The sequence below is a fragment of the Octopus bimaculoides genome, chromosome 3 (genome assembly GCF_046866305.1).
Source record: "Octopus bimaculoides isolate indiv1 chromosome 3, ASM4686630v1, whole genome shotgun sequence".
Classification (NCBI taxonomy): Eukaryota; Metazoa; Mollusca; class Cephalopoda; order Octopoda; family Octopodidae; genus Octopus; species Octopus bimaculoides.
Window position 1 is genome coordinate 2032378 of NC_142930.1, and position 15005 is coordinate 2047382.

At 36.9% G+C, this 15005-nt stretch overlaps 1 protein-coding gene across 1 annotated transcript; it reads right to left on the reverse strand.

Moving 5' to 3' along the window:
- Nucleotides 1–3083: 3083 nt before the first annotated feature.
- Nucleotides 3084–14603, reverse strand: LOC106867349 (splicing factor 3A subunit 2). The gene is made up of 9 exons (XM_089348476.1): nucleotides 14470–14603; nucleotides 11593–11733; nucleotides 10334–10405; nucleotides 9388–9434; nucleotides 7697–7806; nucleotides 7200–7249; nucleotides 5757–5897; nucleotides 4770–4838; nucleotides 3084–3618 (listed from the first exon to the last, which is right to left on the reverse strand). Exons 2-9 carry the CDS (start codon nucleotides 11716–11718, stop codon nucleotides 3244–3246), a joined length of 990 nt encoding a protein of 329 aa, XP_089204602.1. The 5' UTR covers nucleotides 11719–11733; nucleotides 14470–14603; the 3' UTR covers nucleotides 3084–3243.
- Between the last annotated feature and the right edge of the window lie 402 nt (nucleotides 14604–15005).

Consider the following 15005-nt stretch of genomic DNA (forward strand, 5'->3'; position numbering starts at 1 on the left):
CCCATGCTAGCATGGAATGCGGATGTTAAACAATGATGATGATTTGAAAAAATGACTTTTCTGACAATTTTTCCACTCTAATAATTAGATGTTTACAAAAAAGTAAACATTTATAGGCATAGGAGTGGCTGTGTGGTAAGTAGCTTGCTTACCAACCACATGGTTCCGGGTTCAGTCCCACTGCGTGGTACCTTGGGCAAGTGTCTTCCACTATAGCCTCGGGCTGACCCAAGCCTTGTGACTGGGTTTGGTAGATGGAAACTGAAAGAAGCCCATCGTATATATTTGCATGTCTGTGTTTGTCACCCCCAACATCGCTTGACAACCGCTACTGGTGTGTTTACGTACACGTAACTTAGCGGTTCGGCAAAAGAGACTGATAGAATAAGTACTAGGCTTACAAAGAATAAGTCCTGGGGTCGATTTGCTCGACTAAAGGCGGTGCTCCAGTATGGCCACAGTCAAATGACTGAAACAAGTTAAAGAGTATCTAATTATCAAAGCGGAAAAATTATCAGAAAAACCATTTCTATTCATTTTTTTTTTTTTTCAAATATATAATACTGTACTGAGGACTTTCTTTCTTATTCTACCATATATATATGTGACTTTCAGTTTCTGTCAGTCAAATTCACTAATAAAGCTTTGGTCAGCCTGGGGTTAGAGTAGAAGACACTTGCCCCAAAGTGCAACTAAATATGAAAACATGTTTGAGAAGCACACTTCTTAACTGTACATCCACACACACACCATTATCGTCCTCATAATTTTTAAGTCCATTTTTCCATATTTGAATGGGTTCTCTCCAATTCAGCATTTCACCCATTGTTGTGCTCGTTTGTGAAATTCATCATCCTAAGATCAACTTTCACCACTTCTGCCATGTGTTCCGCTTCCAGTTTCATTTCATTTGGACCTCCAGTCACTTCTTTACCATCTGTCATCTTCCATATTCATCACAATTCCCTACCAGAACAATCTTCTCTCCTACACACTACATCTGACCCCTCGTAAGCCCAGTTTTCCACTCAACCCCATTGTTCATCCATATTGATATTCACTTGGACAATGGTAGCTTTCAGTGAAACTGGTCTTGTGAGAATGTCAATCGGTCTTGGTTTCAACAACACTCCAAACGTTACAAGTCCACAGAATTGAAATCTGGTGAGTTTGAAGGCCACAACTTTAGTGTTACCCATGATTATAAAGATTGTCTGACATTCATTCTTTGGTTGCACAAGCTTTGTTAGATGTTGAGTCTTATTGAAACATGTACAACCTTCCACTGTGTACCTCATCCACCCAGGGCTTAAGAACCATCTCATGGAAAGATATAACATGACCTTTGTTACTCACTGCTCCTAAAACCATCACAGTTGCTGGAAACTTAATGTGCATCAGTCTGAGGGCGAAAACCTGCACATAACCATCTCTCGTTTTTTTTTGCTTGGTCTTGGGCAAAGTTTATCTCATCAGAAAACTTAAACATGCCATGAGGGTTTTTAATTATGCTAAGTAAGCACCTGGCATGGGTTAAATGGTTTTCTTGTCTTTGCAGACATGTATTGTCCTCTTCTCAGAACAGACGACTTGTATCGAATGTCCTCGTGCACCACTGTTCTGATAGTCCACTCCAACACCCAAAGTCCTCATTGATTTTCCAAGATCATCACTGGTGATGTTTTGAACCTGTTGAATGAATTGCAGGGTACTTATAGAATGCTTTTTTTTTTGTCTTTGGAAACATTCTCACTAGAGGCTTCCGATTCCATGCAACCTCCAGAAGGTTGTCAATTTCTAAATCGCTGTGATCTTCACATGACTGCATGTCTTTCCATTTCTTGTTAGTATTTCATCTGCCATGGAGGATCTGAAATAAAAACCTTTTCATCTGAAGAGTAATTAACATACCAATGATTAAAGTGCCCTGAAATATCCCTCACAGCTTGTATTTTTTTGTCAACCAGCCTATGATCCCACTGCACCCCCCACCCCCTACTTGATATTAGGGACATGGTTAGAAAATATTTTCTTTCCTGCATACAGAATATTCCTGGGCAAACCATGGTCCCAGGAGACCTAAATGGCACACCTAAAAATAAATTACCTGGACTGGCTCCTGTGCAGGTGGCACGTAAAATACACCTTTTTGAGTGTGGCCGTTGCCAGTACCGCCTGACTGGCCCTCATGCCGGTGGCACGTAAAAGCACCCACTACACTCTCTGAGTGGTTGGCGTTAGGAAGGGCATCCAGCTGTAGAAACTCTGCCAAATCAGATTGGAGCCTGGTGTAGCCATCTGGTTTCACCAGTCCTCAGTCAAATCGTCCAACCCATGCTAGCATGGAAAGCGGACGTTAAATGATGATGAAACATTGAAAAGTAGTTTGTTGATAAGAGAATTGGCTCAATTAATTCTCTTAACAGCCTTATTATTAGCAAACCAACGGCAGAGCTGACAGAATAAATGACACAGCAGCAGACGAAATTCCATCCAGGATTTTTATTCTTTTGGAGGATGATAAAATAAAGGACCATTCAATTACTGGGGATGAGCCTATTGTAGTGACTACTGCCCTTCCCTTCAGAATTACTGACCAGAACAGAAACCGCTATTACCAAACCAAAACTAACATTACAAGCACGGCTGTGTGAGTAAGAAGCTTGCTTCCTTATCACATGGTTCTGGGTTCAGTCCCACTGCATGGCACCTTTGGCAAGTGTCTTCTACTGTAGCCTTGGGCTGACCAAAGCCTTGTGAGTGGATTTAGTAGATGGAAACTGAAAGAAGCCTGTTGTGTATGTGCATGTATAGCATCATCATCACCATTTAACATCCACCTTCCATGCATGGGAAGGACTATACGTATGTGTTTGTCACCTACTACTGCTTGACAACTGGTGTGGGTGTGTTTACATCCCTGTAACTTAGCAGTTTGGCAATAGAGACTGATAGAATAAGTACCGGGCTTTAAAAACCGTTCTGAAATTGATTTGTTTGACTAAAATTCTTCAAAACAGTGCCCCAGTATGGCCACAATCTAAAGATAAAAATAAAAAACATCATCATAAAAACAAAAAAAAAATCATTTACAATTTTTATTTTTTTAAGAATGTTTTTTTCTCTCTTTTTTTGGGGTTTATTTGTATTTTTAGTGTTCCAGTCCCAAACGAAGGAAATGAATGAAATAAATTCTTTCTTTTTGTAAAATAAAAAGAAAAGATAAAACTAAAATGGAGAGGATTAATTGGGCATTGGAGGAGGTGGAGGTGGGGGTGGTACAGATGGATGTGGGATGTTTGGAACGGAGGGTAGACGGACTGGTGGAGGGACGGGTGGTGGTGGAGGGGCAGTGGGCAGAGGAGCAGAGGGGGGTGGTCCATGGGGTGGAATAGAGGAAGGAGGGGGAATTGGGGGTGGTGCTACAGGAGGTGGCCCCATCGGTGGGGGAGGGCGTGGTGGCATCATCCCTGCCAAGGACATAGGTGGCACTACTGGTGGGGGTGGTGGGGGCATGCGCTGTGCTAATGGTAGACTCCTCGGTTGGTTGGTTGGTGGCGGTGGAAGCGTTGGTTGGTTTAATTTTTGATCCAGTTTGAAAGCAAACTGCAAAAAAAACTGAAAAAAAAAAGACAATAATGAAATTAATTCAAATTAATTAAAACAGGTTTGGATGACATGAAAAAATATGAGAAGGTATCAGTTGTGGAGAAAGAGGGAAAGCAACAGAGAGAGATTTGGGGCTATGAGATCTTGGTCCTTAATGACCAAGGTAACACAGGATCAAAAGTGATAGAAATAAGCAGCATTGCAGATCTGTCTTGATGTTCTTTTCTACTCTAGGCACAAGGCCCGAAAATTTTGGGGGAGGGGGCCAGTTGATTAGATCAACCCCAGTACACAACTGGTACTTGATTTATTGACCCTAAAAAGATGAAAGGCAAAGTTGACCTTGGTGGAATTTGAACTCAGAATGTAAAGATAGACAAAATACTGCAAAGCATTTCGCCTGCATGTGCTAATGTTTCTACCAGCTCACTGCTTTAGACCTGACTTGAGATGAGGATGAAGACAAAGAGATTCAAGTATTTCTTTGTTGTGTAGAATAAATGGTTAGTTGTGGCATTAATCTTTTTGTTACTATTTTTCTGTTGAAAAACATTGCCTTTGAAAATATTGACGAATTTAGAACTGCTGTTTTTAAGCTGATATTTGGAAAATAACATGAAATTTTCATGTGAGATTTTAATTGAGATCTCTTTAAAAACAAGGAATTTGTATCAAAGAACCAAGGACAGTTTCAGGAAAGCAACGTAAAATCAAGTTAAAACATATTTGTCTACATTCGGTTCTAGAATGTTCTTCTGATTTCAGCTTAAGCCTCTTTTTACCTGCCTTTGGTGCAGTTAATCTTGGAAATAATGAAGAATTTAGTAAAATGAATTAAGCCAGAGTTTGGAACATAACATGAAATTACGATGGAAGGATTTAATTAAGACCACTTTAAAACGGAGTTTGTATCAAAGAACCAGGAACAGTCTCAGATGGACTAGAATCAAAAGGGTTCAATTCAAGCTGACATGAAAGAGAAACAAACACATTCCATGGAATGTTATTTCTAAATGGATTTCAGAAATTAAATGATTGTTACGAATCCCTGCAGCACTCAAAACTCAACTTGTAAGGTTCTAATAGAGTTGAGTCCAGGACCAAACTGATTCACAAAGTAACTTTTGGCTCAAAACTACATCAGTAAACCAGATACCAACCTGTTTGGTCTCTTTGTTCCAGTAGGTCCACAGCTTTTTAGGATCTTTATCAACTTCCCGACTAGGCACCTAGGGAAAGAAAACAAAATTATCAAACAATATTCCTTTTAAAGACACTAATCATACTTCCACAATTTCCATTTGGTAAAAAAACCTTCAAATTTTAAATTTTTTGTGAATTTCTATATTTAATAAGTTATAATTTTAAAATATAATTACTTTTCCTTAACACAGAAATGTTTCACCTGAATTTAGCGAATAAATATTTTGGTGTAAAGAAGCACTTCCAGCTATAGAAAAATACCAAATCAGACTGGAGTCTTCAGCCTTCAGCTTGCCAGCCCAAGCCAAACCATCCAACCCATACAGGCATGGACAATGGACGTTAAATGATGATGATGATGATGATATAAATATGATGTGCCTGAGAAGATCCATCAAGCCAAGTGAAATCATGGTCATGACAGATACTGGTGTCATGGATGCAGCTGGCACATAAAAAGCACCCATTACACTCTTGAAGTGGTTGGCATTTAAGAAGGGCATCCAGCCATAGAAACCATGTCAAAGCAGACGGGAGTCTGGTCCAGCCCTGGTCAAACCATCCAATCCATGCCAGCATAGCCAATGGATGTTAAATGATGATGATATATATATATATATATATATATATATATATATGTACATATAGTCATGCGTTCTCTCTTTCATCCTATCTACCTCATATATATTGGATTCAAATTTTGTCACATGGAGGAAGGGTTATTCGATTACCTTTACCCCTCTGTACAACTGGTACTTATTTTATTGATCTCAAAAGGAGGAAAGGCAAAAGTTGACCAAAGCAGAATTTGAACTCAGAACATAAAGATGGACAAAATACTGCAAAACGTTTTGCCAGTTCACCACCTCTACTTCATATATATTGTAAATCCGTATGTAAAGACAAGACATGCGTAGGGTTAAAAGAGACACCTAAAGTCTTACCTTAAAGGCAATAGTTTCATAAGGTTCAGCTGCAAACAGTAAATACTGCCATTTCCTGTCAGGGGGTTCAACTTTCTGTTCATAGGCAGCCATAAATCTGTGACGTGGAATGATTATGTCTGCTATCTCTGGATAATCAATCTACAGATAATCAAACAACAATATCCATTACAATTAAGACACCAGATAAAGGATTAACGACTACATAACAAGATATAGAATAAAATTAAATTAACAACTCAATTTCATTCCTAAAACTAATAAAATGTTTTGGGAAGAATACAACTCAAAGAAGGGGGGCAATTCTAAAGCAATTTACAGAACAAATTTATATTTGGTGGAATTTGATGTCAGTAAATTGAAACCATTTTTCTTCTTCAAAAACACCAGACAAATATGGAAGGAATCGACAAAATCTTGCTGGATTAAACTTAGAATTTGCACACATGTTTTTACTGATATTTCTGTAGAAAGTAGCACCATGAAGTGTAAGAGAGGGAGAAAAGACAAAGATAGAATGGTAGTAAAAATTAGTTGTCATCAAAATCTTCAATAATAAATAATAAAAGATTCTTGAAACCAATTTTGATAAAAATGTCTTAAAGTTAGAATTTATAAGAATTTTCTAGACAGTATAGATTTTAATAATTGTTTTGTATTAGTAAAAGCTACAAACTCCAAACTACTCAAGAAGCAGCTTGTGGTATATATGAAGGACCATATTTTACTCAGTTTAAAAAATGCTTAAATAATTTACCAAAATCAAAAGAGAAAGTTGACTTTTAAAAAATGTTAATTCTTCTAAAAGGCAAAGACTAGTTATAAGTATACGCGTGTAGTTAAGAAGTTTGCTTCCCAACCACATGGCTTCAGTTTCAGTCCTACTGCACAGCACCTTGGGGAAATGTTTTCTACTACAGCTCTGACCAAAGCCTTGTGCACAGACTTGGTAGATGGAAGCTAAAGGATGTCCCTCATGTAGCTATATGTATGCGTGTGTATTTCGTTGCTATTATGCAAAAGTGTCGTAAGTCCAAAATAGTTTAACCATTCCATAGCAAAACTGTTGTAATGCACTTTGACAATGTTTGGTATCTTGGCATCTGAAGCATCTGGAGATACAATAGATTGACCAAAAGAACTGGCTATTGCAAGAAAAAATAAATATTGAAAAAAAAATGCATTTGGTCAAATTTGGACATACAACAGTTTAACATAAGAGCAATGACTTGTATTTCCTTGTATTGACACCATGTGATTGTTGTAAATGAGCATCACTGTCATACAAGCAGTGTCAGACATTTCCAATCTTTTGTGAAAATGTCCAGCCAAAGGGAATTATTATTGCCATCCAAAACCCCTGTCTCCATGACTACCATTTGACCAATGCCAACATAGGAAAGTGGACATGAAAACAATAATAAATGATGAGGACAGACTCACCTGAAACAATAAACTTTGCTGCATTGTCTCTGGGTCTCTCTGTTTTGTGACTGAAATATGTGACAAAGCAAAAGTTTTTTGAAAATTAGAGAATTAATTTAATGTTTTAAAGACACAAGTTATCTTTTTAAAACAACATATTTCATCTTTTCTACAGGACTTCTTGAAACTACATTCTCTTTACATTTAATTATAATAAAAGCTGATATAAATGTTGAATTCTCCCAATCACTATTTACACTGTGTTGAGAGAGAGAGAGAGAGAGAGAGAGAGAGAGAGAGAGAGAGAGGGAGTAAAAGAGAAATAGAGAGAGAGTTAACAATAAGAGGTGTAGGATGAGTGCCTTGAAACTTTCTGAAAAGTATGCATTCAGAATCTTCAGGCAGTCGACCAGACGCAGTAAATAATCTAATTTGTCTTTCTAATGGCTCAGGTGCTTCTACAGCTCACAGAAAATGAAATAATAAAATGCAGATATAATACAAAACAACCTCACCTTTGTAACCCGGTCGACCAATCTTGACAAATTTTTTAATTTCTACTTTGGCTTTCTCCGGTGCTGGTTGTGCTGGAGCGTCTTTGGCCTCCTTTGCTGCACGCCGAGCTCTAAGAAAACAAAGAAAAACTAATCATGAAAACTAAATAAGAATTTCTGAAGAATTACCATTTGGAAATGGTTTCATGGAACCCATTTTTGTTTAATGAGGATTCTGGTTATCATCTGACACTTCAATGGAAAATAATATAAAATCTCAGGAGAGAGAAAAACTGTAACAACCTATGGAAGCTTTCAGTTTCCAGTCCACTCTGTGGGGTGGGTGGCATTAGGAAGGGCATCCAGCTGTAAAAACTATGCCAAGACAGACCTTGCCATTGCTGGTGCCACATAAAAAGCACCAAGTCCAAAGTAGTTTGTTGTTAGGAAGGAATCAACCATAAAAACAGACAGTTGAGCTTGGTGCAATCCTTTGGCTTGCCAGCCCGTTAAACCATTCAACCCAGAACGGAAGATCGCCCACCAGATAAGGGATCGGGGGACCCTGTCAAAGGCTTTCCCCAAGTCCACAAAAGCTAAGTAAAGGGGTTGAGAGAGGAATAAGGATTACTAAATGGTTTGAAAAAAAAAAAAAAAAAAAAAAAAAAAATTCATTGAATGAAAATTCAAACATTGTAATCAACTGGATCGATGTATATTTATTTACTGTTTCTAAATTAACACAAAAGTAGTTTTTTTTTTTTTTTGTAACTAGGGACAACATAACAGCAAACACTAATTCAGTTTTCAAGTGCTATCCTGTTTTGTGGTTAAAGGGAGAGAAGCCCTGGAGTACACTGGATTCTGTCAAACTGTCCAACCCATGCCAGCATGGAAAACAGATGTATGATGATGATGATGATGTGCGCAATAAAATATAAAAGACGGTGCCACAAATAAAACACTCATGCCAGCATCATGTAAAAGACCAAGAGCTGGTCCCACATAAAAAGCACCCAATCCACTCTGTAAAGTGGTTGGCATTAGAAGGGGCATCCAACCATAGAAACCCTGCCGGAATAGAGAATGGAGCCTGGACAGCTCCCAGCCTTATCAGCTTCTGTCAAACCGTCCAACCCATGCCAGCATGGGAAAAGGACGTTAAATGATGATGACGAGTCAGATAGTAAGGTTACATAATACAAACTCATAGTTTCTTTAATTTGGTGATTCTTTAGTCATAGATTACAACAAACTAAATGAAATGCAGATTGTAATATCGTTTTTCTTTTTTTTTTTTATTTAATGTTGATAAAACTCGAAAGGTGTCTTCTTTGGCATTAACCAGTGACTAATAAAAGAAATTTGGGAATGTTCGTATTCTTGGATGGCACGGTTAAACCATCACCATCTGACCCTTGAATGTCTTTAGTGGAGTCTAATCTGTTCCAAGTATTTGGGTGGGGTCTCCACCTTCTTCCATTTTCACCCAAAGGTCTTAGAATCCCTGAAAAGGGTCACTGGGCACCGATTATCTCCCCTGATTTAGCCATTAAAAATGTTCTGTCAAAATGAGAAAGTTTAGGGACATCAACTAAACACAAGAGATGTCGGACAAGTTTTTATGCATCAGTCTATTAAAGCATTAATTAAAAAATAATAACTTCAATAGAGATGATTAAGAAAACCAATAAAAATATAAAGATACTCACAAATTGGCCTGGTGCTTTTTCCCTTGGGTATGGGCTAAGTAGCTACCCTGAAGAGAAACAGAAACCGTCGTCATTCAAAGATACAAAGAAATTGCGGAGAGAGTTTAAAACAAAGTAGTAATTAATATACGATGATTATCAGTTTTTAATTCTACATCATCGACCATTAACAGGCTTGGAACGAACAGATGAGTTTCAATGTTTACATCACTGAGATTGTTTTAATTACATCATCATTGATAATTGGGTCCCCATCTGGGAAGGTGGCAATGGCAAGCTGGTAGAAATGCTTAGCGGCATTTCATCTGTTTTTACGTTCTGAGATCAAATCCTGTTGAGGTCGACTTGCCTTTTAGCTTTTTGGGGTCAATAAAATAGGTACCAGTTGAACACCGGGCTCAATGTAATTGACCTCACCTCTCTTCTGAAATTGCTGGCCTTGTGTCAATATTTGAAACTAATATTTTACTCCAGGGCAAAAGCAGTAGCAACAGTAATACTCCTTCCTACTAGTTATAGTAGTAGTAGTAGCAGCAGCAAAGCCAAACTTATAAAATACTTTCCATAGATAATGTATTGATATTTTCTTTCATTCCATAAGGGTTGGATGCAAACCATTTCTTATGTTGAACATTTAGTCCTCTTTTAAGAACTGTCTTCCAAAAAAAAAAAAAAAAAAGCCCTGCCACCACATGTAAACAGCAGAATGTAGTATTTGGGTCAGAAACCTAACAAAAATACAGCAATAAATAACCCCCCAGGAGATAAGAAACAAAAGGTACCTAAAGCCTCTGACTTTGTAGATCAACCGAAAGGTTGCACGAAGGCTTTTAGATTCTAAATCGACATGTTAAAGAGCCAAGTGAAGCACTTGACAACAGCTTCATCCAATGTTTTTCAGTAACATATAATAGAGATGGCGAGAGAAAGAGCTGAAAATATTTACCTCATTGTTGTGTAATGTCAAACATAATTTACATTCATAAGATCCCAAATGATTTTTCATAAAATAAGGGTCCTGAAAAGAAACAAAAAGAAACAAAAATTAGTTTTCCCATTTAAATACATTCAAGAAAAAGTAAAAAAATCTTAAAGTTGAATTGTTTTTAAAGTCTGGAATAAATACATAAACCGTTATAGGTAGACAAACAAACATGTCTCTTTTACCTGTCTTTGTGTAGATTGAAGAATACTATGAACGACCTTAATTTTTTACCCTTATTGGGGGTCATATCAGAAGCGTCTACACCATTTGATGAATCCCAGAGAAAGAAGTAGCCATTCTGCTTGAATACACATCAAATCCAGAAACTCCAGAGAACTGAAGCTATTAATATGTTTAACTCCTAATATCGAAGGTCTAGCAACAGGCAACCCAGTCCACACAGGATCAACATATGGTATCATAGCTGTAAACCTACATAGAAGACATATAAAAATGTCATTTATTTTATATTCCTATTGTTCAGAAAAAGATTAAGTAATAAGAGATGAGAATTTGACCGCATTTAACCCTTTTTGTTACCATATTTTTGTTGAAATACAGTTGTGCTTTCAATTAATTGTGGAAGTAAAGAACTTATTAAATAACTCTCGTTATCAAGCTGGAGTTTCATGATAAATTAACTCGAAATTTTGTTGGAAACTTTTAATGTAGATTGGTTTAAAACAAGAAGCGTATATCAGGGAAACAACTTTGGGCTGAGCAAAGCCTTAGAAGTGGATTTAGGGGACAGAAACTGAAAGAAGTCCATTGTATATATGAGAGAGAGTGTGTGTATGTGTGTGTGTTTGACATTGGGTGATAGCTGTACATAAACGTCATCTTACAAGCAGTGTTCTTCACTTCCAATCTTTCATGGAAACATGTCTGGCTGTGGGGAATATTATCTTGCACAGAAACAGCTGAAAGCTGGTGAAAGAAAGGGCATCATCCAGTCATAGAACAATTGCCCCAACAAATTCCATTTGATTCATACAAGTATGGGAAAATAGAGATTGAAACAATGGTGGTGGTCACGAAATGACTTTTGTGATGTTAATTATTTCACTATGGAATAGGAAGGAACCAATTTTTGCTAGAATAAAACCGAGTTGCACAATCTGAAGTTCAAAATCTTCAACTCCTTTCTATTGTAGTGCTATACCAAATTCTGGCAGAGCCAATGAAGAGAAAAAACAGATTTCTGTGGGATATTTTCTTACCTTATTTAAATTAATGGTCTCCAAGGCCAACTGTCGCATTCGCTCTCGCCGGTCGAGGTTGGTTTCTGAAGCAGATGCCAACCCCCCCGAACCGGTCTTACCACCAGGTCGGTGTTGCAAATCCATAATTATTCAATGTGTCTGAAAAAGAAAAAAAAAATCAATCAAATTGATCAAAAGATAAAGCAACAATAAAAAACAGTAACAAAATTGTATACAATATTAGGGTAGAAAAATGGCAGGGAGGAGGGAAGAGAGGGAGGTGGGTGTACAAAAAAAATTTTCTAAACTTTTTTTCACAAAAAGATACCCCACCTCACATATCATTTCGAAGGCTATAGTAACAAAAAAAAAAAAAAGGGTAGGGTACATTGGAAAAGGGCTTGTGAAGTCGCTTCGGCTAAAAGACTGATAGAATAACTGTCAGGCTCAAAAAAATAACTACTGCAGTCGATTTATTCGACCAAAACTTTTGATGTGGATCCCCAGTATGGCCGCAGTCAAGTAACTGAAACAAGCAAACGATATAAGATAATAGCTTTACTTTCTACTTGTTTCAGTCATTGGACTGCAGCCTAGAAAGGTTAACAAAATTAATGCGGCGATCACAGACGATAATTTTAATTAAGACTAAATCTATAGACAATGATTAACAAAATTAAGCAAAGGCAACGAGTTAAGAACAAATGGAATCAAAAGTGGTGATAGTTCAGGTGAGAGTGTAGTGCTAAAAACACCGTTTTCGGTGATATTAGAGTCTGTCAGTAAAACAGCATTGTGTTTCGTTCATTGCTGTGAAATTGGAGAAAGGTAGAAGACGACCTTAAATTCCATTCAGCACTTACTAAACATTTACATTGTATTATATCATGGCTAATTAAGTGATGCCAGAAGAGGTGGATGACAGAGATTTAACAATTGTCGTACAATTCTAAGGCGGGAAGGATAAGTTTTAACAAATAGTCCGACGTAAACGGAATTAAATCAATGGGAAAAGTTAGATATAACAGTCTTTATTTTCGTATGGGTTAATGGATGGGTTCAATCTCCAGCTCAATCAAACTATTTTTGTGATTGAGCCGGAGATTGAACTTATACCCACTGATCCATTGACCTGTATGACAATGGCAACTGAAAATTAAAACTCAAAAACCTAACTTTTCCCACAGAGTTCAATCACACTATTTTTGCATTCAGTGTGATTGACCCAGAGATTGAACTCGCACCCATTATGGAACAACAACAATCTCTTCCCGTCAAGTTAAGGCAGTTTGTTAAAAACTTCTTCTTCCCGTCATGTCGCGCTGAGCCGAGTTAAAGGCAGATTGTCCTAAAATTGCACGACAATCGTTAAATCTTCCAGTTGTTAATTAATGTAAGCAATAATTCATTTTAATAGCATAGACTCTTTTTCTGCCATTGCTCCTGTTCCTGTCTCTCTCGTATTGCGACGTTAGATATAAAACTCTTGGATTACTGCAGCAAAGCACGTTTTCCTCGATCAACAACGAAAGTCAGAGGTTCCTCCCAAAATCAGTCCAGAGTGGTATACTCTTTACTCTTTTACTTGTTTCAGTCATTTTGACTGCGGCCATGCTGGAGCACCGCCTTTAGTCGAGCGCAAATCGACCCCCAGGACTTATTCTTTGTAAGCCTAGTACTAATTCTATCGGTCTCTTTGCCAAACCGCTCAGTAACAGAGACGTAAACACACCAGCATCGGTTGTCAAGCGATGTTGGGGGACAAACACAGACACACACATACATATATACGGCGGGCTTCTTTCAGTTTCCGTCTATCAAATCCTCTAACAAGGCTTTGGTCGGCCCGAGGCTATAGTAGAAGACACTTACCCAAGGTGCCACGCAGTGGGACTGAACCCAGAACCGTGTGGTGGTGAAAACATTTTTTTGCAAACGATTTTCTTTATAATCAAGATATTTGTATAAAATTTCATTAAAAGATATTCATTTCCCTAAAAGTTATGAGGGGGGAAAAGTCGGATCGTATGAATTGTCTGAAACTCCTTTCTCTTCACTTAATTACTACTTTAACACCTGGCCACCAAAACAAACAAAGAAAGTGTAACAGGTGTAAAAGAATGTTTATAAAACAAATATGAAAACAAAAATCTGCGCCAAGGAACCGGGAGGACTTTCGGAAAATTCACACGATACAATTTTTTGCCTCATAACTTATATCCATCTTTCTGGATGTTATGAGGCAACAAAGTCAGAAGGGGTACACATCTGTAATTATGCCACTCAGTTTATATTTTAAATATTTAAAAGACAGTTTTCCTGGTTTGTTTAGAAAACTTAATGCTGTTCATGTTTGCCTAGCAGTGTTCTGGCTGGATTTCCTTTTGCGTTAACAGTAGCAGATCAGAGATGGAATTATGTAAAAACAAATCGCAGAATTATAACAAGACATTTTAATCGGTCACAATAGAAAGACTGTAATACAGATAAGGGTCCGTCAAGATAGATGTACAGAAATATAATAGAAGTCAAGATGGAAAGACATAAAGTTGGTAGCAAGGATACTAAAATGTTATTACAAACGGTTTCCGATCGCTTTAAGAACGATCGAATTACTATAACATTATTTAACAAGAATTAATACACCATACTCAGGTCACAGATATAATAATTATAACCGCATGGGAAGCTCTGATTCCTTTTAAAACTAATAATTATAAATATTTAACTTATTAACACCAAAAAAGCGGGTTTCTTTATGACAAACTCCGTAAAGTTTTTTAAACATCCAAATTAACAGAACTGTGGTTAATTATATAAGTTTATTAATTTACAGGAAATGATTAACACTTTTAAAATGAAAAACAATTAAAGTGAGGATCAAAAGATACTTACAAATCGGAATATGTGAAAAGTATGAATTAGAGGAACACGTTTAAGGAAAAAAAAATTCTAAACAAAACCGGGTGTTCCTGTACCGGATGTAGAATTATGGGAAACGGAAATAGAACTCTTCGAAAGGATTATCCCCCCCCTCCTTTTAAATTTAGTGTCTTGAACACAGATTATCTTTCTCGATAATTTTAAATATATAATTATGTGAGAGTATATATTATATTACATTAATATAGAAAAACCATCTTTCTCCTTCCTCTTTCATTTTACTCAATTTAGCAATAGAAAAGAAAATACAGTTGCTTGTAACTCGTTTGACAATAAATTAGTTTCGTTTTTCATGTAACAATTTCAGTTTTTATACGTTCCTTTTACTAAATTCGTCTCTTTCAACATTAAATGCACTTTAAATGTTTTTATTTGTTTTTCTAATTTTTATTTTTTAAAAAGCATTTAGATAACAAAGGATAAAGATTAAGGCAATTATCCAATCCCTAGACCTACCAATTAAAAAACAATATTTCATCGATTTACGT